General features: G+C 52.1%; 2 protein-coding genes across 2 annotated transcripts; one reads left to right on the forward strand and one right to left on the reverse strand.

Annotated features, from left to right (window-relative positions):
• The first annotated feature begins 5,372 nt into the window (after positions 1 to 5,372).
• On the forward strand, positions 5,373 to 8,682 carry ELOVL3 (ELOVL fatty acid elongase 3). The gene is made up of 4 exons (XM_050804200.1): positions 5,373 to 5,746; positions 6,726 to 6,857; positions 7,511 to 7,662; positions 7,919 to 8,682. Exons 1-4 carry the CDS (start codon positions 5,646 to 5,648, stop codon positions 8,344 to 8,346), a joined length of 813 nt encoding a protein of 270 aa, XP_050660157.1. The 5' UTR covers positions 5,373 to 5,645; the 3' UTR covers positions 8,347 to 8,682.
• A 576-nt stretch (positions 8,683 to 9,258) lies between these two features.
• Positions 9,259 to 21,442, reverse strand: PITX3 (paired like homeodomain 3). Its single transcript, XM_050804205.1, has 4 exons — positions 21,184 to 21,442; positions 11,025 to 11,154; positions 10,650 to 10,852; positions 9,259 to 10,171 (listed from the first exon to the last, which is right to left on the reverse strand). Exons 2-4 carry the CDS (start codon positions 11,140 to 11,142, stop codon positions 9,584 to 9,586), a joined length of 909 nt encoding a protein of 302 aa, XP_050660162.1. The 5' UTR covers positions 11,143 to 11,154; positions 21,184 to 21,442; the 3' UTR covers positions 9,259 to 9,583.
• Between the last annotated feature and the right edge of the window lie 1,734 nt (positions 21,443 to 23,176).

Here is a 23,176-nt window from a genome sequence, read left to right on the forward strand (position 1 = left end):
AGAATAGTATAGAAAATATATGACTGACTGTACTTCACAGGTAGAAGCACAATACTGGCAGGCAGTTTGGGCAAAGGTTTTTGAATGAAAGACAAAGAAAGAAGGGCCTGACTCAAATATATTAGGCTTTTGCAGGGCAAGTGACTTTAGAGCTAGAGCTAGAGTTAAGATTTGTCCAGGTGAGAAAATGATGTATGGGAAGAGGGAAAGATGCGTAGAGAGGTAAAGGGGTAAGTATGTAGAGTTGTCCATTATGGCTACAATGTGGAATGCTGGGCTGAGGGATGGTGGGATTTTAGCTGGAAACGAATGGTCAGGGTTAAACTAAGGAATCGGATCTTTGTCCTGAGGATTATTTTTGTTCTTAATGAGGAATGACATGAGTTCATGTGTTTTAGAAAGGCTTTCCGGCAGCAAATGAGAGGCAGATTTGGAGACACTGGAGTCTATGAAATGAGCTTGTTTGTATCCTTAGCCATTTACCAAGGGTTGAAGATAAGACTATGAATAAGCTTTTTATGTAGTATGCACATTAACCCTTTATCTGACCTACTTAAAACAACATTTCAGGCCAGGCGTGGTGGCTCATGCCTATAATCCCAGCACTTTGGGAGGCCAAGGCATGTGGATCACCTGAGGTCGGGAGTTCGAGACCAGCCTGGCCAACATGGCGAAACCCTGTCTCTACTAAAAATACAAAAATTAGCTAGGTGTGGTGTTGCACGCCTGTAATCCCAGCTACTCTGGAGGCTGAGGAAGGAGAATTGCTTGAAGCCGGGAGGTGGAGATTGCAGTGAGCTGAGATTGTGCCACTGCACTCCAGCCTGCACAACGGGAGTGAGATTCCATCTCAAAAAAAAAAAAGAAGGTGAAATTTGTACAAAGTCACTTTTTTTTGTAAATAATTACTGATGCTTACTCAACACTTTACATTTTATAATGCTCTTTATTTATTTATTTATTTTAATTGAGACAGAGTCTCACTCTGTTGCCCAGACTGGTCTTGAACTCCTGGCCTCAAGTGATCCTCCTGCCTTGGCTTCCCAAAGTGCTAGGATTACAGGCATAAGCCACTATGTCCCGCCAATGCTCTTTAACATATATTATTTCATTTGATCCTCATAAACATCCTTCTGAGGTAGTTATCTCCATTCTACAGATGAGAAAGCTGAGGCCATGAGATGTTTGATGATGTCTTCACCAAGGTTACCTAGGTAGTAAGTGGCAGAGATAAAATCTGAATAGAGGCATTCTGATGACCATGCCACCTCCAGAAGAAATGACAGGACCTTGTGTCTTATAGAAGAATGTAATATGACCTCACAATTTCCAGCCTGAGAAATTATATAAATGGTCACTGGTAAAAACAGTCTATTTTGGAGGTAGATAACAAATTCTGTTTGGGGTGTGTATTTCTAAGGATGCTAGCAGAACATGCTAGTAGAGCTGCCCAACAGGCAGTTGGAAATAGGGAGAGAAGCTGGGCTGAGAACTCATAGATACAGCAGGCAGCTACTTGGCACCAGGTAATACAAGTGATTGGTGTTCTATAAACTTCCAAAGCCTGCTCAGTTATTCATCTGCTCACACCACCCCATGCTTACCACATCTTCCTCTAGGCTGAGGCTTTCAGGAGGGCTACTGGCGGGGGTGGGGAGGGCACAAAAACAAACAAACAAACAAAAAAACCAATGACAGCACAAAAGATAGACTTGAAGTATTTATCCTGGAGAAAAAAGAATGTCACTCAGGTTGATATGCCAAGGATTTCCTCCATTCAATCACTTGCACAACAAATATTACCTGGGTTATGCTCAGGGTTAGGAGAATGATGAAAAAAACAGACATATTTCGGCTGGATGCAGTGGTTCACGCCTGTAATCTCAGCACTTTGGGAGGCCGAAGTGGGCAGATCACTTGAGGTCAGGGGTTCAAGACTAGCCTGGCCAACATGGCGAAACCCTGTCTCTACTGAAAACACAAAAATTAGCAAGGTGTGGTGGCACACACCTGTAGTCCCAGCTACTCAGGAGACTGAGGTATGAGAATCGCTTGAACCCAGGAGGCAGAGGTTGTGGTAAGCCAAGATCAGGCCACTGCATTCCAGCCTGGGCAACAGAGCAAGACTTTGTCTCAAAATAAAAAATTAAAAAAAAATAGACATAGTCCCTGCATTCATGGAGCTCAAGGACTAGTAGGAAAAACAGGCATTGATCAAGAAATCACAAAACTAACTGATTATAAACTCTTATTGAAGAAAAGAAATACCATGCTCTGAGAACAGTTTGTATAAAATAAGGGTACCAGACCAAGTCCAAGGGTCAAGGAACATTTCCTCTAGAATATAATTTCTGAAGATTTTTCTTCTTCTTTTTTCTTTTTTTTTTGAGACGGAGTCTCGCTCTGTTGCCCAGGCTGGAATGAAGTGATGCAATCTCCATTCAGCGCAACCCACGCCTGCCAGATTCAACCAATTCTCCTTGCCTCAGCCTCCCGAGTAACTGCAATTACAGGCATCCGCCACTACACCTGGCTAATTTTTGTATTTTTAGTAGAGATGGGGTTTCACCATGTGGGCCAGGCTGGTCTTGAACTCCTGACCTCAGGTGATCTGCCCGCTCAGCCTCCCAAAGTGCTGGGATTACAGGCGTGAGCCACTGCGCCTGGCCTTTTTTTTTTGAGACAGAGTCTCACTCTCACCCAGGCTGGAGTGCAGTGGTGTGATCACAGCTCAGTGGCATGATCACAGCTCACTGGAGCCTTGACCTCCCTGGCTCAAGTGATCCTCCCTCCTCAGCCCCTGAGTAGCTGGGACCACAGGTGGGCGCTACCGTGCCCAGCTAATTTTTGTACTTTTTGTAGAGATGGGTTTTCACCATGTTGCCCAGGCTGGTCTCAGACTCCCGGGCTCAAGCAATCCACCCACCTCAGCCTCCCACAGTACTGGGATTACAGGCGTGAGCCACCGTGCCCAGCCCGATTGTTCTTTCCCTTTTCCGCATACACCTCCTCCAAGCCTCATCATTAAACCTCACAGGGAAAGACAATGTAAAATATCTTTTTTTTTTTTTTTTTTTTTTTGAGACGGAGTCTCGCTCTGTCGCCCAGGCTGGAGTGCAGTGGCGCGATCTCGGCTCACTGCAAGCTCCGCCTCCCGGGTTCACGCCATTCTCCTGCCTCAGCCTCCCGAGTAGCTGGGACTACAGGCGCCCACAACCGCGCCCGGCTAATTTTTTGTATTTTTAGTAGAGACGGGGTTTCACCGTGGTCTCGATCTCTTGACCTTGTGATCCGCCCGCCTCGGCCTCCCAAAGTGCTGGGATTACAGGCGTGAGCCACCGCGCCCGGCGTAAAATATCTTTATAGAGAAATCCAGGACTGAGTATATATTCTCCATATGCATTTGTAAACCTCCCGTAATGATTCACCTTGCCATTTCCAAGTGTCTAGTCCATAGTATCATTTCACCTACATTATCTGGCTTGCATACTAATCACAGCCTTGTGAGATAAGCAGGCAAGTATGACTATATGCATTTTTTTTCTGAAGTAGAATGTTAGGTAGGTAACTTGCCTAAAATCACATGGCTCATTAATGGGGGTGCTGGGACTTGAACTTGGGTCTTCTAACACCTAGATGGCATTATTCTTGTAATATTCATTTTTTAATTTACTCATTCATCCATCAGACATGTGTTGATCACCTTCTGATTAGATGTCAGGCTATATATGGGGCCATCAGGAACAACGGAAGGTTTTCTCTCTCTTTTTTTTTTTTTCTTTTTTTTTGAGACAGAGTCTCGAGTACGGTGGCTATCTCAGCTCACTGCAAACTCCGCCTCCTGGGTTCACGCCATTCTCCTACCTCAGCCTCCCGAGTAGCTGGGATTACAGGCTCCCGCCACCACACCCAGCTAATTTTTTGTATTTTTTAGTAGAGACGGAGTTTCACCGTGTTAGCTAGGATGGTCTCGATCTCCTGACCTCGTGATCTGCCCGCCTCGGTCTCCCAAAGTGCTGGAATTACAGGTGTAAGCCACTGCGCCCGGCTGAACCACTGAAGGTTTTTAAGCAGGAAAGCAGAACTGTTTTTTGGATGAGCAAAGAGAAAATGGTGGTTTTCCAAGTACAGTCTGAGACAATGTATAGGACCAGAATCTCTGCAGCTGAGGCTCAGGGATCTGGTAATCAGCCAGGTACAGGAACTCTTTTCTGATTGCAATGCAGTGAAGAGCAGGAGCAGTATTCAGAGAAGGAGGCAGTGCAACCAGGTAGCGTGATCAGGTGAGAGGTGATGAGGTACAGAGACAAAGGGATGCACTTTTGAGTCACTTAGATGGCACTGATAGGACTTTCATTACACCCTCCCATAGACAGTGGCTCAGGTTCAGGAAGTAGAGCTGGGGTTCCTACCTGGATCCTCTGGCTCTAGAGCTTTACTGCACGTAGCCATTTATACCCACATTTTGATTTCAATTACTTTGTATCTATGTTTCTTAGAACTTTTTGCAAATCTCCACCTTATCTGAAACTGTCCTCAAGCCTTGTATTTCTCCTTCGCTTTCACAAAACCTAGGAAAGAAATACGGGACAGTCAAGTAAAACTGTAAAAGTTTTAGAACATTTATTTCTTTGGGGCTGGTTACACAGGCGAAAAAGAAGTAGATTTGGTTAGGGAAAGAAAGCAGCAGGCCTTGGGGAGATACAGTGGCTCTCCCCCTCCCTAAACCCTAAGAGGCCTCCAGGAAACCTGAAGACAATAATTCCAGAAGCCCAGAGGGTGACCCCATTTCCTCTCTCCATGGTTATTACTGTCAGTCTGGAGCAGTTCAGGAATTCAGGAAACTATAAAGAAACCACAGCAGCCTCCACAACCCAAACATCAACATCAACAACCTCAACAATAAAATTTATTAAAATTCATCTCCTTCCACCCACTCACAACCGCAGACTCGAAGCTAGGAGGTGGAAGGGACTACAGGAGAAGCTCTGCGTTGCCCAGGTTAGTATTTCCTCATCACAGGCCTGGGTTTCCCAGGATCTCAGGGAGCCTCCATTTCTGGGTGAGAGCATCAAAGCCTAAGGACACCTTCCCTCTCTCCTCACTGCTAAGCAGGTTAAGATTAAAGCAAACCGAGGCAAAGGCCACGGTTGACAGTGCCAAGGTAAGACTGGCCTGTCCGGGTACACACACAAGGCCGCACAGGATTGGGGGGACGTGTTAAGGGAGAAAAGGCTGGGGAAGTGAGCGGGCGATGGCCTACGACGGGACTTGGGGCGGGGCGTGCGAAACGCCTGGCAGGCGGGCCCATGAGGATGACCAATCAGAATGCGGACTGTGCCCCAGGGGCGGAGCAGAGGCGTATCTTGGTCGAGATTGGATAGCGGCGCGGCGCAGGGAGGGGGCCGCGCGCCGTCCGGGCCGGCAGCTTTGCAAGTCCGGGTTATATATCGCGGTGGCTGCGCGCCGGAGAGCTGGCTGCGCCGCCGCGCACGTGCCTAGGTCCGACGCCCTCCTCGCTTTGCCCAGGGGTTCCTTCTGTCCCGGCTCTGTTCCGTCTCGCCCTGAGGTTCACTCCATCCTTGGAGCCCCCAGCCTTTCGCCCAGCGCCTCCAAGCTTTGGACCTCGACGTCTGCAAAACTAGATGGTCACAGCCATGAATGTCTCACATCAAGTAAATCAGCTGTTCCAGCCCTGTAACTTCGAGCTGTTCAAGGACATGAGGCCCTTTTTCGAGGAGTATTGGTGAGACTTGGGAAGAGGGAAAGGCCATGCTAGGGCCCTGGGGCCAGGGTGCAAGGGGGTGGCATTGAATGCCCGCAATGATTTTCTTACAGAACAGAGTTACGGGACTCCCTCGTACTGATTTCACACTACCTTTGTCCGAGGTGCAGGTAGTATGTGGCACCTCAAAGACATTAGAGCTGAAAGCAAGCAAGCAGAAATAAGAGGATGAGGGAGAACGTGGAAACATACAGAAGCCAAAGACAGCGTGTAGTGAGAACTGGTCTTGGAGGCGTGAGGTTGATCTGAAGCCTTACTAGATGACTTCCACGTCCCCTATGGCTGTGTGTGTAAGCGTGTGTGCACAGTGCAGGGCCCGGGGACAGCCTACCCTTTACAATTATCCCATCGTTCCCCAGGTGCTCCACCGTTCCTGCTGCGGAGAAGGAGGCAAAGTCAGAGAGCTCTTCCAAGCTTTCCCCTGGAAGAGCTCTCTGGCTTTGCCCTAAAGCTCCCCAGAGGTTTTGGGGTCTGACTTTATGCTCCAACCAATTTGCCATGCCCCAACCAGGGAGAAGCTATTGCCACATTCTTATTACACCACAGCCCTGGGCTGCTTCTAGGCGCCCCAACCAGGGAGAAGCTATTGCCACACTCTTTTTACACCACAGCCCTGGACTGCTTCTCGGCGTGGGCCAGACAGCTGTCACCCACCTCTAACCCCACTGAGAGAGCAATAATCACAGAAACCTTGGACATAGCCCCTGCCCTGTGCTAGGTACTTTGTATACATTAGTACTCCCAGGAGAGATGTAGTATTCCCCCTTTACAAATTAGGAAGCCAAGGCTCAGAGAGTTAAGTTGTTTTTTCCAATGTCACACAGCTAGTAAGTGGCAGAACTGGGACTCCAACCCAGAGCACTCACCTGGACAGATAAGTGGGCATTTCTCTAATCAGCACCCACCCATGAGCCCATCCCCTCTGCCTTCTGCTTGCCAGGGCAACCTCATTCCCCATAGCCCTGATCTACCTGCTTCTCATCCCTGTGGGGCAGAACTACATGAAGGAACGCAAGGGCTTCAACCTGCAGGGGCCCCTTATCCTCTGGTCCTTCTGCCTTGCAATCTTCAGGTAAGACCCCATCCCACTCCTTGCCTCTTCTCTAGACGTTAGACCTCCATTCTATGCCTTAAAGCTTTCCCAATTGCATCAACCTCCATCCTGTCCCCAAGTTGCCCTGTAACACTCTCCCCATCTCATTCTCAGCTTTAGTTCCCCTCCCAGCCTTCACCCTCTTCTATTATATTATCCTGTTTTCCTTCGTTTTTAGACCCCTACCTGGTGGTCTCTGCTTTTTCCCTCTTGCCTTCATAGTCTGTACTTGTAAAACATTTCTCCAGTCTCTAATGCTCTCACCTCCTAACACCCTCTCTCAGGACCCTCCAATAACTTCCCCATATTTTCTCCCCCAAACTCCTTCAGTCTTCCCCTATCCCTCCACACATCTCCTCCTAGGCTCCTAACCCCTCCCAAGAACCCCATTCTTTAACTCATCTTTCAGTCCCATCCCCTTGCATTCCCTGATCTTTCTCCAGCCCTCATCTCCTCTAGACTATTGGTTGGATCTACCAGATTGGCCTCAGGCTCTCAGGAGCTTTGACCCAGCCCCGTGGACAGGTGGGGAGGTGGTAGAGCTTGGAACACAGTAACCTGGCCAAGCCGAGGGAAGGGTGGATTGGTGCCTGGGGATGACACTTATACCATCTTCCTTTGTCCCATTTCAGTATCCTGGGGGCAGTGAGGATGTGGGGCTTTATGGGAACTGTGATACTTACCGGGGGCCTAAAGCAAACCATGTGCTTTGTCAACTTCGTTGGTAATTCTACAGTCAAATTCTGGTCCTGGGTCTTTCTTCTCAGCAAGGTCATAGAACTCGGTGAGTGGCAAGGCTTTGTCTCTCTGGTGCCTTGTGAACTGCATCCCTCCACAGGGCCCTCCTTTCACCCATACCCTTGAGAGTCCCTTTCCTACCCCTAGGTCCCAATAATACCTCTCACCCAAGCTCCTCTATAGATTCTCTGCCACAAAGACCCCCTTCCCTCCCCTGAGAATTTCTCCTGTGTCCCTACACCCAGCACAGAGGGTGGTCCCAGCACTGGGTGGTGTGCCAACTATGATTCTCCGTCTCCCAGGAGACACAGCCTTCATCATCCTGCGTAAGCGGCCACTCATCTTTATTCACTGGTACCACCACAGCACAGTGCTGGTGTACACAAGCTTTGGATACAAGAACCAAGTGCCTGCAGGAGGCTGGTTCGTCACCATGAACTTCGGTGTGCATGCCTTCATGTACACCTACTACACTCTGAAGGCTGCCAACGTGAAGCCCCCCAAGATGCTGCCCATGCTCATCACCAGCCTGCAGATCCTGCAGATGTTTGTAGGAGCCATCGTCAGCATCCTTGCGTACATCTGGAGGCAGGAACAGGGATGCCACACCACGATGGAACACTTATTCTGGTCCCTCATCTTGTATATGACCTATTTCATCCTCTTTGCCCACTTCTTCCGCCAGACCTACATCAAGCCCAAGGTCAAAGCCAAGACCAAGAGCCAGTGAAGGGTTGGAGAGAACAGTGAAGCTCCAGTCTCTCTCTTCTCCAGGGCACCAAGAGGCTGGGCTTAGTTTTGGGAGAATGATTAGGTTGTCTTACCTGCATGGTTTCCCCAGAGGACGCGTGCCCCACGGTGGCTGGAATTTTTGAGACAAGAAGGGTGACCCTGGGATGGGGGTGTGGTCTGTTACTTTGATGTTTCTGTTTTTAATGTGAAGGCCAAGAAGGCCCTGGGATGGGGGTGGGACGGAGGAGGGTCCCAAGAGCTGAGTTGTTTAATTTCTATCCAGAAATCTTTCTTCTTCTTGCTCTATTTTTTTTAATTAAATATTTCAACAAAATTTTGAGAGTTTGGGGATTTGGGGGGAAAGAGCGCTGCTACCAAGGGGATGATCGGCAGGTGGGACGCCTGAGGGTGTGTGGAAGGGTGAGAGGCACACACACAGACACTGAAAGAATCCTAGGCCTGGTAGGCACTTAATAAATGTTGTTACAGACCAGAATTTTATTGCTGTTAGAGGACCAAGCCCCTCATAGGAACAGTGAGAAACAGGCTCAGAAAGGCGGAGTAACTTTATCTAAAGCCATAGGCTCCCTGAATAGCAGAGCTGACACCTACAAGCATTGGAGACCAGATCTACCAGCTAGCCTCCCTGAGACCACGAGGTGGCGCCGCAGCACCGGCTGTGGCCGATGCCAGCCCGGTAGCTGGTTTCCCACGTCCCCCGCACTCACGCACCTCTTTGCTTCAAGAATCCCGGGCTGCCCCGACCTGGAGTGGGGGCAGGTGGTGAGTGGGACTGAATCCCTGGAAGCCTGGACCCTCACTTCGTTCCTGTACCTCCAGCTCGCCTGTAGACAGTGGGGGAGGATGAAGGGAAGAAGACTCAACCGCAACTCTGAATCATCACGCCTTCGACAGTCCGCGCACGTTTATTTCATTTATCTTTGAAAACGAGGGAGGGGAAGCCTGGAGAAGGCGGGATGGGCCAAGGGTGAGTTGGCCCCCGGGAAGCTGGTCCCTGTTCCTGGCTTTAGTCCCAGGGGCGCGGTCTGTGTATAGGGCCCAGTCCACCCCTCAGGGCTGGGAGGGGAAGGCCCTCTCCTAAGCCGGCGCCCCCCAGCTGACCAAACACCCCTTTTAGACCCTGGGGCGGGAGCAAGCCAGTCAAAACGACCCCAGTCCGAGGAGGCTGTGAATCGTCGCCCCCGCCCTCGGGGATGATCTACAGGCGGGGCCGCTCATACGGGCCTTTCCACGGCGTACTGGCAAGGACTGAGGTTGGCTGCCGGGGGCGGCCCGTGCACGGCGGGGTAGCTGAAGGAAGCGTGCTGTTTGGCTTTGAGCCGCAGGCTAGCCAGGCTCGAGTTACACGGGTCCCGATAGACGTAGGGGGAGGAGGCGGCAGCCGCGGCGGCGGCGGCGGCCGAGGCGTAAGGGCAGGACACGGCCCCGGAGGACACGGCGGCCGGAGCCAGCCCGGGGGGGCCCCCGCCCAGGCCCTGCAGGGCCCCAGGCCCTGGCACGGTGCCAGGGGCAGCCGCGGCGGAGGGCACCATGGAGGCGGCGATGGAGCTGGGTGGCGAGAAGACGGGCTGCGAAGCCAGAGGCCCCACGTTGACCGAGTTGAAGGCGAATGGGAAGGTCTTGGCGGCGAGCGGCGGGGCAAGCGCCTTGGGCGGCCAGTTGCCGTACGAGTAGCCGGGGTACACCTCCTCGTAGGGCGGCACAAGCCCCCCGAGCGGCGCCGCGAAGCTGCCCTTGCACAGCTCGGCCTGTTGGCTGCGCTCGCGCTTCCGCCATTTGGCGCGCCGGTTCTTGAACCACACCTGCGGGCACGGGAGAAAGGCGGTCAGGGCTCGGGGCCAAGTCTCAGCGGCTGGAGGGCGGGCCACCCCGACGAGGCTACCAGCCGGGGCCCTGCGGTCAATAAACGAGATGAGGTGGCTGGAGACGGGGTAGGAGGGAAGGAGTGCACGGAGTCCGGGGTCGGAGAACAGAAGGCGCGGGCGGCAGGACCGAGTCATCGGCGCCAGAGTCTGGGGGGACAGTAGGATGAGGTCGAGTAGGGGTGGATAGGGGAAAGAGAGACGGTGTCAGGGCCGAAGAAGCGCGCGGTCCGGGTACTAGGGAGCAGTGGGAGCAAAGGCTGGAGCTTGGCGGGCAAGAGGCCGCATGGGGCTGCAGCCCGGAGCCAGGGTCCGGGGTCCGGGGGAGGGGAAGGTGGGGTGGAACCGCTGGCCGCCGGGTCGCAGGCTGAGTGCGGAGGGCCCGCGCGGGTGCGAGTCGCGGGTCTGGAGAGCATACCCGCACGCGGGCCTCGGTGAGGTTGGTCCACACGGCGATCTCCTCGCGCGTGCTCATGTCGGGGTAGCGGTTCCTCTGGAAGGTCGCCTCCAGCTCCTGCAGCTGCTGGCTGGTGAAATGCGTGCGCTGCCGCCGCTGCTTCTTCTTCAGCGAGCCGTCCTCTGGGGAGCCGCCGGGCAGCGAAGCCGAGGCCTTCTCTGAGTCTGGGGGGCCAGGGTGGGGGCAGGTCACAGGGCGCCCAAGCCTGCGCGGATTCTCGGGTCCGGGACCTCCTAAGCCACCCGCTGGCTCCCACCTGAGCTGCGCAGCCGGGGTCCCACCCGCACTGGGGATGAAGCTGTTATCTCCTGCACTCCCGGAAGGGGGCGCGCTTACCGCTGTGCTCCTGGCCCTTGCAGCCGTGCTCTGGGAGCTGGGGGTGCGGAGTGCCCGCGTCTGACAGCGACAGGGCAGGGCTCCGGGCCTCTGCCTCGCTGAGCAGGCTGAACTCCATGGAGGGAGATCTCTGGAGGCGAGAGAAGACAGAGACCAGGGTAACGGGGGTAAAATCTCCGGCTTAGCTGGGTCCCAGCAGCGTTTCCCCGTAAATTCCCTGCCACTTTTCTCAGCCCCAGCCATAAAGCTGGGGCTGCGTGGGGCTCCTTAGGATAGAATGGGGAAATAGCAGCCTAAGGGCACAGAGGTGCATGCTGACAGGTTCTCTGCATAGATATATAAACTAGACTTTGTTTTGTTTACTGCTGGGAACTAGAACTGTGCCAGGTATACAGCTGGGGTTCAATATTTATTGAATTAATAAAAATGTAGACTACAGGCCGGGCACGGTGGCTCACACCTGTAATCCCAGCACTTTGGGAGGCCAAGGCGGGTGGATCACCTGAAGTCAGGAGTTCGAGACCAGCCTGGCCAGCATGGCGAAACCCCGTGCCTACTAAAAATACAAATTTGCTGGGCAGGGTGGCACGCACTTGTAATCTCAGCTACTCAGGAGGCTGAGGCAGGAGAATCGCTTGAACCTGGGAGGTGGAGGTTGCAGTGAACCGAAATGGCGCTACTGCACTTCAGCCTGGGTGACAGAACAAGACGCTGTCTCAAAAAACAACAACAAAGAAATCTACACTATAGCACACTACATACCCTATACTACATCTGCAAAAACTTAAAATCCTTCTCACCTGAATGCTCAGTATCCCCCTATACTCATACATGGTCCTCAGCTAATCATGCCTGAGACAGACCAGATGTCTGTTATCCATTCTCCTTGGGACAGATTGTATTTTGAACCAGACCTGATATTTCTCCCTTAAGAATAATGGCTGCTGGCCGGGCGTGGTGGCTCAAGCCTGTAATCCCAGCACTTTGGGAGGCCGAAGCGGGCGGATCACGAGGTCAGGAGATCGAGACCATCCTGGCTAACACGGTGAAACCCCGTCTCTACTAAAAATACAAAAAACTAGCCGGGCGAGGTGGCGGGCGCCTGTAGTCCCAGCTACTCAGGAAGCTGAGGCAGGAGAATGGCGTGAACCCGGGAGGCGGAGCTTGCAGTGAGCTGAGATCGTGCCACAGCACTCCAGCCTGGGCGACAGAGTGAGACTCCGTCTCAAAAAAAAAAAAAAAAAAAAAGAATAATGGCTGCTATCATTTATGTGTACTTACTGTGAGCCTTTACCTCATTCTGTCTCCCCTCACAAGAATACGTCAAGTATGATCATCCTTTTTCTGCTGAGGAAACTGAGACTTGAAGGAACTTGATGAGGCTCACAGAGCTTGTAAGCAGTGGGATTGAGATCTGAACTAGGTCTGTGAGACTCCTAATGCTTTTTCTTTGTTTGCTTTTTATTTTTCTTTTATTATTATTTTATTTTTCTGATTCAGTCAACTCAGAACGCTTGTTTTCTCACACTGTGCTCTTTGGGGCCTTCCCTCGAGGTTCCCTCAGGGACTCAGCTACAGTTCTAACCTGGCCTTGCTTGGCTCTGCTTCAGCTAGGGCAGCTCTGCTTTGGTCTGTTTCATTTATGAATTCTTTCTTTTTTTTCTTTTTTTTTGAAATGGAGTCTCGCTTTGTCACCCAGGCTGGAGTGCAGTGGCATAATCTCGGCTCACTCCAACCTCCAGGGTTCAAGCTATTCTCCTGCCTCAGCCTCCCGAGTAGCTGGGACTACAGGCACATGCCACCACTCCTGGCTAATTTTTGTATTTTTAGTAGAGATGGGGTTTCACCATGTTGGCCAGACTGGTCTCGAACTCCTGATCTCAGGTGATCCACCTGCCTTGGCCTCCCAAAGTGCTGGAATTAGGCGTGAGCCACCTCGCCCAGCCTGTTTTGTTTATTATTTCTGAAGAGGTTTCATTTGAAAGAAGGTAACAAGATCAAACACAAGTGTGAAAACCACTCGTGCTTGGGTGCTTGGGTCGGGCCTGGTCTCCTGCCTGCACTGATATACACTGTATCCCACCAGTGATTGCTCCACCCATGGATGGCCTCTACCAAGCCTGCTCCAGGCTGTAGGCAGGAGCTTCATAAGACCACCTTCCTACTCATAACTTCCTATCCCAAAACCTAGCTTCACATTGCCCAGGAGCCTCCCTGGGTCCCTCTCCAAGTTTCCCCCGCAGAGTCCCCTTTTCTGCCTGCTCTCCCAGGACCCCTCTGCTGGGAGGAAGGGAAATGGGCAATACTGGGGCTCAAGACTCTGGGTGCCTTTTGGTTGGAGGAGAACAGAGGAGGCTAGGGACAGAGGGAAGGGGTAGAGAGCTGAGTGAGAGGGGCCTCTCTGCCTCTGTCACCCCTTCCCCATTAACAGGGGCTTAATGCAGGCTACACGGGGTGGCATTAATGTAGTGGATTAGTCTAAATTGAGATGTGTGTCACTTGGCTGCTCTGGATTTATTAGGAGCCTTTCTCAGGGAGGTGCAGATGGGCAGCAGCCTGTATTTGCACATGGTAACGCCCCCTTCAACCAGCTCAGAGTTCACAGATGTGCCCCCACTCCCCACCCCACCTCTCAAGCCAGGTTGGAAGTGGAACCGAGGTCAAGGCAGGAGGTTGAGAAAGAGTCCCTGCTCTTTCTACAGGCAGAGGGGTCTAGATCTTGGACCTTTTACTGGATGTGAAGAGACAGGGCTGGAGGGAACCCAGGACAGGAGAAAAGTCAGGCCAGAACTGGAGGTGCGCTCAGCTTACTTCCCCTTCCAGGTCAGGTCAGGGGGTTTGGAGCTGGAAAACTTTGGCCAACAATGCTCTGATGGAAGGGAGATGTCCCTGAGAAAGAACTATGGTAGCCTTGACTGGGAAGATGAGGGAGGAAGGGTTAGAACTAGGAGCTGGAAAAAGGGGTGCTCTGAAGTCTCCCCTTACTTCATACCCAAGATGCCCTTGAAATGCAAATCATCCCCCTGACTTTTCCAGAGGCCATGACCCAGAGAGGGGTTTACCTGTGGGAAAAGCAGTCCCACCCTTGCCACCTAGCCTTCCAGTCAGCTTTGGCTCCAGACTTGCAGTTTTCCAAATTACCCTGTCCCCGGCATTCCATACCTGCATCTTGCTTTCACTCTATTTCAGCAGAGGGAGGCAGGGTAAGAAGGGATATGGGCGAGGAAAAGACGAGGCCAGAAAGCCGAGTTCAGGCTGCGTGTTCCCAGAGGCAGATGGACACATGTGCAGACACACACAGGCCCCCACTCAGACATAATAAGCACTTGGACTTGGAGCTAGGGGCACACAAACACACACTCTCCCACACATGCGCTGCCACATCCAGGCAGACAGACACGTACCGTCACACAGTCTCCTTTCTGTGACAGGGACAGCTGCCGGGGCTGTTTTGGAGCTAGCCATCATTACCCTCCCCCCACCCCCCCACTGCCTCCCTGGCCCCTCTGAACCTCAGCTCTCAGTCCCAGGAGCTAAGGACTCTGTGTGGGGGAGGAGCAGGCCAAGGGGCCAGGGGAGTGTTCTGCACTGGATGCTGCTGAGTGAGGAGAAGGCATGAGCACGCTGGAGCTAGAGGATGGGGTGGGGAGGAGGGGCAGAAAGTGCCCAGGCCCCTCTCGGGAAAGTCATCTGGTATAGCCCAAAGAAATTAGGTTTGGAGTCAACAGATCTAGGTTCACGGTCCTGGCTCTACAACTTACTAGCTGTGTGTCCTTGGCAAGTAACTTTACCTCTCTGGGCATATTTCTTCATCTCCGAAAGGAAGTTCATGATCCCTTCCCTACTTGCCTTCAGTATTGTTAGAAGGTTTAGATAAAAACATAAACATGTAAATATGAGTAGGGATAAAAACTCTACCTGAGTAGTTTTTTTTCCCCTCACTCATTAAACAAATGCTATTTAGCACATTCTATGAGCTGGGCATTGAGTTAGGCCCTGAGGGTGGGGTAGTGACTAAGATCTCATCCCTGTGTCTGCCCTTCCTCGAGTGGGTCATCTCCCCAGACTCTATCCTGCAGTGAACTGTTTCCCTAGTGAATGAAGGTGAGTACACTGCATTGCTGAGAGATAGGCAGCACATGCTGTGAACACTTGGTCCTGAGCATAGACGACCCAGTCAACAAGGCAACAGCAAAATGGGCAGAGTACTCTGGGAGCCACTTTGGGGATGAGGGACTGGTAAAGGAAAGAATGAAGCCTTTTTAGGCTCTTGCATGGGCTAGTAACAGCAGAGAGAGGAGCCATGGCTGAGAAGGGACCTGACTGTGAAACTGAAGAGAGAAGGAAAGAACAGTAAAGCCAGGCAGGCAATAAGAGAGATGGAAGGGTGGGGGCATAGACCTCTAGCCGACTCATGTCCGGGTGGGCTGGTCAGGCAAAGGCTGGGGGCGCCAAGCTCTTGTCTGAGCTGGAGACAGGCTGGCTGAAGATTAAGCTCCCCCAAACTGCTGGAGGTCAGGAAGCTAGGGAGTTGGGACTGAGGCCAGGGACTTCGCCTCACTCAGTGGATAGGGAAGAACAAGCAGTAGGTCTGGAAGCTGCAGGATTAGTTGATGCTAGTAAAAAATGCCCAGGCAGGGACAGAGAGAGTCAGGAGATAACAGTGATAGTGAGTCTAGCTCTGGGAGGGGGCTGCTGGCCCCACCCCTAGCCTTTTTGCCACACCCTGCTAGGGATGTGTGGCCCAGTCCCACTGGTGTCAGGCAGGCCCAGGGAGTACAGAGGGCCTACAGATATGCTCTGATTCTGCAGTACAGGCTGGAATTAGAGGAAGCCTAGTCATGGACTGCAACAAGAATGAAATATCCAGGATATATGAAAGTGGAGAGCAGATCTCAGGCCAAGGAGGCCACAGTGGGGAGGTCATGGTTTCCAAGAGACACAACCCCATGGCAATAAGTCAGCTGTCATGTGGACCCACTTAAGTCCTGAAGCCAGAGGGGTAGACCAGGGACATAGTGAGAGCCCACAATCAGTTGCACTAATAAGGCTTGAGGCTGGAGGCATAACCTGGAACTCAAATAGGAGAAAACCTTTCTCTTTCAGGGGCTAAATGGAGAGGAGATGAGAGGAGCTGGAGTTATGATGTTTTCATCTTATAAACGTGAAACAGAAGTGAGGCCCTTAAGTGGACATGGCCGCATGTTCATTTGGGACGCTGAGCACCCAGACTATATGGTCTGCTGAACTGCAGTGTGCAAATGCGAGCAAATCGAGACACATTTGCAGCAAAGATTTGAAGCATTCAAGTTATCAAGGGACAAATCGGGGATCAGAGAAATGATTCTACAGTCTTCCTGCTCTTCCTTGCTTCCTTCCTGGGGATCCCAAGAACAGTAAGGCACATACCCTAACTTGTAGGAATCTGCAGTGTAGGCAGGCAAACGGAGCACAGGATGGAAAGATGGAATGCATGGGTCTGATCAGAGAGAGGGAAACCCATGGAAGGTGGTACCGAGTGTTGGGGGCTCAGAGAATATAGGCACGCGACTGAATTGGGAGTTGAAGAAGCAGAGAAGGGGTATGGCATTCTAAATAATCAACAGTGTTGGGAATAAGCTGGCAGGCTGGGAGGGCAGTGGTGGGCCTAGGTTAGTCAGAGTCTCAGTGTAGGCCACAGGAGATCTGCAGAGAGAAACAAGTCAAACCGAGGGGGGCCTCCAATCGGGGACAAGGGTTAATGATTCAGATTTGACAAAGTCTAGGCTAGAGTATGTCCAGCTTTTTCATCAAAACCCCTAAGATTCACACTGAGCAACAGCCCTGAATAAAGAAAAAAACCCCTAAGACCAGTCAAAAACAAATCTACTAGAAAACTAGAGGCATGACCTGAAACAGCTGCCACTAGTGTGAAATTGTTTGGAGTTTGCCAGCTTTATGTTTAAAATGCAAGCAAATTTTTCATTCTATTCCATACGTTAGTCATGGAATAGAAAATATTTTAATATAAAAATAAATCTTATTTTAATATAAAAATAAACCTCCCAATCTTCAAGTGATATCACCCACCAGGAAGATGGGCCCTATTTAGACTGTGTGTCATGCCTCTCCCACTCCTTACTGCCCTCCTACCACCCCACCCCCCTATGAGAAGCAATGCACCAAAGAGTGGGGGTCACTGGAGGCTTGTAGCCAGGGGTGTGACAAAAAACAGCATCTTTGTGGCCTTTTTTTGACCATGGTGAGCAGAATGGGTTGGGCAGGGAAGAAATAGGAAAGGAGAAACTATTAACTGAAAGATGCCAAAAAGGCCGTGGGGCAGGACAATGGGAAAGGAGAGAGAGAGTTTTGAAAGTTACTCCTCTCTGTCTTCCCCCAACTCTTACCCAACTGATGATCTTTTCCTTTTCCTCCCTCTCATTCTTTTCATGAGTCCCTGGCAGTGGCCATGGACACCCTAGACACCCCAAAGCTCAGGACCTAATGGATCCTTCATGTTAGTCTAGGAGGCATCATTTAGTGTGAATGGAGAAGAAAAGTGTCCACTGGCCCCATCCTTCTGTCACCACAAGTCAGCTTTAGCCTGCTGCGTTTGCCCTCCCTTCCTGAACCCGAGTCTGGGCCAATGTTCCATCTCTGAGCAGAAGGCAGGCAGAGATATTTGGCCTGGTAGGCAGGCTAAGCATTTGGGGAGCTCCCCAGAGTTCTTGGACAGGGACGGGGTAGTGGCCAGCATCTGAAGCCTGCGATAGCGTGGCCCATCTATCATTAAGATCCCTCCTATGGCTGCATCAGGAAGGTGGTTAGGCTGCTCTAAGGCTCAGCCCCACTTTTCCAAACAAAGATTCTGCAGTTTGGGCATAATAATAGTGCTTCTTATTTCTATGGTGCTCCTTCATTTGCAGAGGGCTTTCACAGACATGATTTCATTTAACTTGCACAACTGCCCTGCATGGCAGGAGTGCCTATCCCCATTACACCTCTAAGAAGGCAGGATGCAAGGTTACACAGTTTGAAGAGATTCAAACCACCTAGTTCTGCTCTTTCCATGCCTCACTCTCTCTACCCTGCAGCCATTTGTGACTCTCACATGTGCTGATCTTTCCAAGCCCTGAAGGATTCCATTTCTACTTCCTGCCTCTACCATCTCTCTGGAAATGAGCTCTGGAAGTATGCTGCCCACTGTGTGCCAAAGAACATTTTTCTATTCATCCTGAGCTTGCATCACTGCAGTTCTAAAAGGCCCCCTCATCTCCAGTTTCAAGATTTGGGGAGCAAGCAATTCTTCTGCATATCTAGGCTTTTTATTATGCTGTAGATTTCCATATTGTCTCACCTTCCAGAGGACTAAACTTTGACATTTGCTCTCGCCAGCAACCCCTGGCTCCCCATTCTGCCAACCATTCTCTGACCCTACTCTAGGCCCATGACATTCTTCCTAAGAGCCAGTGACCAGGCATGCATTCAGCTACATGGCTTTATGCAAGGTTGGGAAAAGGTTCTGTTTTTTGTTTCCAGTCATCTTCATTATGATACCATCTCTTTGGCCTTTTTGACAAAAGCCAACTTTGAGCTAAAGTCTTCAGGGAGCCATCTGTAATGCTTTCCCTATTCCTTTCCTGACACAGAGCCCTTCATTTCACCTATAATTTCAGTGATTTTTATGGGAGCACAAGCCCCTGAAAAGTGTATCAGAATGTGATAGGGATAATTGTGGTGTGTCTTTATATTGCTCAAAATAGAGCAAATGAAAAAAACAAAACAAAACAAAACAAAAAAAAAACGTTGAGAATCCTAGCCAGTAATAAGCAAACTTTAGAACTGAGAAATGGACATGGGAGTGTGGGGAATACCTAGTGTATGTCACTCATAGGTGAAGGGTGAGAAAGCTTGAAACCGCTGTTTAGATTGCTCATTGCTAAATACAGTGGCCTTGCGCTTGTCCTTGTGAAAACTCAGTCCCCAGCTGGGCTATCTTGCTCACTTACATGGACTCATTCTCCCTGCTCTGTCCTCTTCAGCATAATTGAGCTCTGGTTAGAATTGGGGTCAGGGTGGGCCGGGCGCAGTGGCTCACGCCTGTAATCCCAGCACTTTGGGAGGCCGAGGCGGGTGGATCAGGAGGTCAGCAGATTGAGACCATCCTGGCTAACACGGTGAAACCCCGTCTCTACTAAAAATACAAAAAATTAGCCGGGCGTGGTGGCGGGCGCCTGTAGTCCCAGCTACTTGGCAGGCTGAGGCAGGAGAATGGCGTGAACCCGGGAGGCGGAGCTTGCAGTTAGCAGAGATCGCGCCACTGCACTCCAGCCTCAGCGACAAAGCGAGACTCCGTCTCAAAAAAAAAAAAAAAAAAAAAAAAAAAAAAAAGAATTGGGGTCAGGGTGGACGGTCACTGTAGGGGCCCAGCAGAGTCAGGGCTGTATCTCAGCTGCAGGGAAAGTAAACCCGGCTGTTAGGTAGGGCCAAGACATCCTTCCCAACCAGACTCAGAGGGCGAGATAGTCCCCTGTTGGACTCCAGAGTCTGGATTCCATGAGCCTCCTTCCCACCTCTGCTCAGCCACTAGGGTGGTGCTGGGACTGGTAGGGCTGAGGAAGCAAAAGGGAAACAGGACCACAGGGTTTGCTTTGCTAATGGGGCTGTAGTTTTCTCTTCTGGCCTGGGCTCCTGCCCACTGTAGGGAAGGAGCCATTGGTCGGCTGATACTCCAGCAAGGAGTCTGGGGGGTGTCTGGTTAATTGTATTGGAATTAGGAGGCAACTGAGGCTGCCAGGGGTTTGTGCCCAGCTCCTTCCTGTTTTCTCATTGCCTTTTGTCACCTATTCCTTCCTTTCCTGTGTTTTTTTTTTTTTTTTTTTTTTGCTTGTTTTTGTTTTTGTTTTGAGATAGAGTCTAGCTCTGTCGCCCAGGCTGGAGAGCAGTGGCGCGATCTCGGTTCACTGCAAGCTCCGCCTCCCGGGTTCACACCATTCTCCTGCCTCAGCCTCCCGAGTAGCTGGGACTACAGGCGCCTGCCACCACACCCGGCTAATTTTTTGTATTTGAAGTAGAAACAGGGTTTCACCGTGTTAGCCTGGATGGTCCTTTCCTGGTCTTGATTCCCACTAGCAGGCTCCTCACTGGCCTTCTGTCCTCAAATTTGGATTCTGGAAGTACAGAGTGATGCTCTGATCTATTCTGAATTGAAGGGGGCACGTGTCCCAGCCCCTCACCCCAAGTCCAGGCTGCAGTCTTTACTCTCGCTCCCTGCTCGCAGCTTCGCAGCCCGAAGGAGCTGAAACAAGTTGGCAAAGTGTGAGCTGGGATTTGAGGTGACCCACCGCAGCCGACCCCATCGCACACGCAGCAGCTGGGCAGGTGCTGCTGGGTAGATGGACATGCCACCTAGCCAGGGACATTCTGTCCGCCACTGCCCGACACAACGCCCGCTCCGGAGAGACCCACTTCGCTACCCTGGACATTCTGTCCACTCCGAGCCCCATGCGCCGCGGACATTCTGTCCGATTCTGAGGCGGCCTCAAGTCAGGACCCAGCTGGGCTCAGACACCCCAAGCCAGATCCACCGTACCCGCCGCCTGGTCACTCTGATCTGCACAGCGGCCATCTGACTCAGTCGCGGCCGGGCTCTCACAACACGGCTCCTATTCCAACTGCGGAGCAGCTGGGAAGAAAAGCGTGTGTGACCAGGCGCACCCCGGCTCCCAGCCCCTGGAGTCTGAGCCTGGGCGGAAGGGCGTCGGGCGCCGCCAACTGCCCCTACACTGGGGGCCGCCGCCGGCTCCTCAGCTGGCCAGGGCCTCTGCAACCCCTTTCACTCCCTGACCGCCTGCCCCGTGCCCTGGGATTCCAGGGCGCTTTCTGGTAATGGTTTCCAGACTCCCTACTCCCTGCCTCGCAAAGCCCCTATCCTGGCTTCAAGTCTCCGGCTTCGTTCCGGATCCTCTGAGTCTTCCCCCTTCCCTATCCCCTGGTTCTTACCCTGAGTTTCCCTTTTCCCAAGTCCTGGCCCCAGGTCTGCAGTCCGCCCTCCCTGTTCTCGACCTGTTCCCCAGGCACCAGAGTTCAGCTGCCCCAGGTCCCGTTTTAGGGATTCCAAGGTCCAGCAATAACTCCTCGGCCCCATGAGCCCCTGTCCTTAGAATGGTCAAACACTCACAGTGCGTCCCGCAACAGGCAGGCAGACTCCCAGCAGCGGCGGCGGCGGCAGCGGCGATCTAGAGGGCAGGCAGGGGCCAGGGGCCGGGCACCCGGCCGGAGTGGGGGCCGCCCCCCTGCTCCCGGGCCGCCTCTCCGCTCCGGCTCTCTCGGACTCGAGGAAGGAGTGAGCCTCACCGCGTACTGCCACCCCCAGTCGGCGCCCATTCACTTTATGGCAGACCAGGGCGCCCCCAGCCCGCCGCGGCGAGCCGCGCGCGTCAGGCCCCGCCCCTTTCCAGCTGCGCTGCCGGGGCTCCGCCCTTTCCAGCTGTGGATCTCCAAGCCCCGCCTATGAGGGAGGGGTCTGGCCGGCGAGACGCCAAGAACCCCGCCCTCTGGCCAATCAGAAGCGCTCCTCAGCAACTGGGCCGCGCCCCTCCCCACGTGGCAGAGAGCGCGCTCCGGCTAGGACGCTTAGGCAGAGCCAAGCGGGAGAGAGTAGAGTGGTCCCGGTAGTCCTGGGTAAAAGGGATCGACTGGCAGCGAAGTGGGGCTGGGCCGCTACCCGGAGCAAAGTGGATCGGCGCCAGCTGGGAAGGCGCACGGGGCCGCCGGGTCTCAGCGCTCAGACTTCTCTGCCGCTCAAGTTTCGCCGATTTTCTCCACTTGTCGCTGTCCGTCTCTCCTCTCCCTTTTGTCTCTGTTCCAATCCTCCCACGTCTCGCCTTTCTTTCCTCTTCTTTCTCCTCAGCCGCTTCGCTCCTGCTGTTTACCATTCTCCTTCCTCCTCTGCCACTTTAAAAGACTCATTTCCCTTTCTCTCTGCTCCTCTTTTTCCTCGTATCTTTCTTCCTCTTCATTTCCCCCTTCTTCTCCAAGGAAGGTGACTTCGTGTAGACAGCAGGGTTTGGAATGAGACAAACCAAAGTGGTATTCCAACGCCGCCACGAACTGCACCATCACTGAGTGAACTTGGACAAATAACTATCATTTTCCTCCCCACGCAAAACAATTAAGAGGAGGTTCCTGCTGGATCTCAGGGCTTGGGCTGGGCACTCCAAAGGCATGGACCGATTGCCTTTCAGTCTGTACCCTTGTCTTGCTTGGGCTGTGCTCTCCCTCCTTCAGCAGGGCTGGTTTCCCGCTGGTGGTACCAGGTTAAGTACTGTGGGCAAGGTGTAGCCTTGGTGCCTGCTGGTTAGGAATTTGCAAGGGACAGGGCAGATGACCAAGTAACAGATGACCAAGACTCCTAGCAGACTGTGACTTCGGCTCTCCCTGACTTAGGCCTCAATTTCCAGGAAACAGGCTCCTTCTCTTCTTGCAGTTAGGCTGTGTTGCTTGGATGCTCCTGAGAGCCTCAGCCCAGTCACACAATATGCCCCTAAGGCAAATCTGAACAGTCATGTCTTTACTGTTCAGTGACTCCTATTGCCCTTAGGATAAAGGTGAAGCTCCCTACTCTGGCATACAAGACCTTTTGGACCCTGTCTTCATCTCCAATTTCCTAGTAGTTTCCTGCACACCTTTGGCCCTTCCTGTGAAAGTAACTCATCTTTGCATTGTCTATTCCTACTCCTCCAATGTTCCACTCAGGCCTTATTTTCTCTGGGAAGCCTTTTCTGAACTCTCAGGTTAGCCTCTTGCTCCCGTGACCCTCTGTGTATACCCTCTATTACACCACCCACCATATTGAAGGGATCAGCTTATGTGTTGTCTGCTGTGAGAATAAAATTTAGGATGGTAAGGACCATGTCTATTATTCCCAGGTATAATGTAGAATCTCAATAAATATGTCACAGTGAAATCTATGAGGAAGATGTTCTGCCTGGTAAGATGATGATTAGTGGTTAGGAGGGACTAGGGAATTGTCTTCTCTCTCCTCCCCATCTCTATTGCACAATCACATACTTTTAGAATGATGAATTTCTGGAGGTAGGTAGAAGTAGATATTGGCGAGCAGGAAGTTTTGGCCCACTTAGAGGATTTTCCAGTTGGCTTTCCAGGACCTC

This window comes from Macaca thibetana, chromosome 9, assembly GCF_024542745.1.
Source record: "Macaca thibetana thibetana isolate TM-01 chromosome 9, ASM2454274v1, whole genome shotgun sequence".
Lineage (NCBI taxonomy): Eukaryota > Metazoa > Chordata > Mammalia > Primates > Cercopithecidae > Macaca > Macaca thibetana.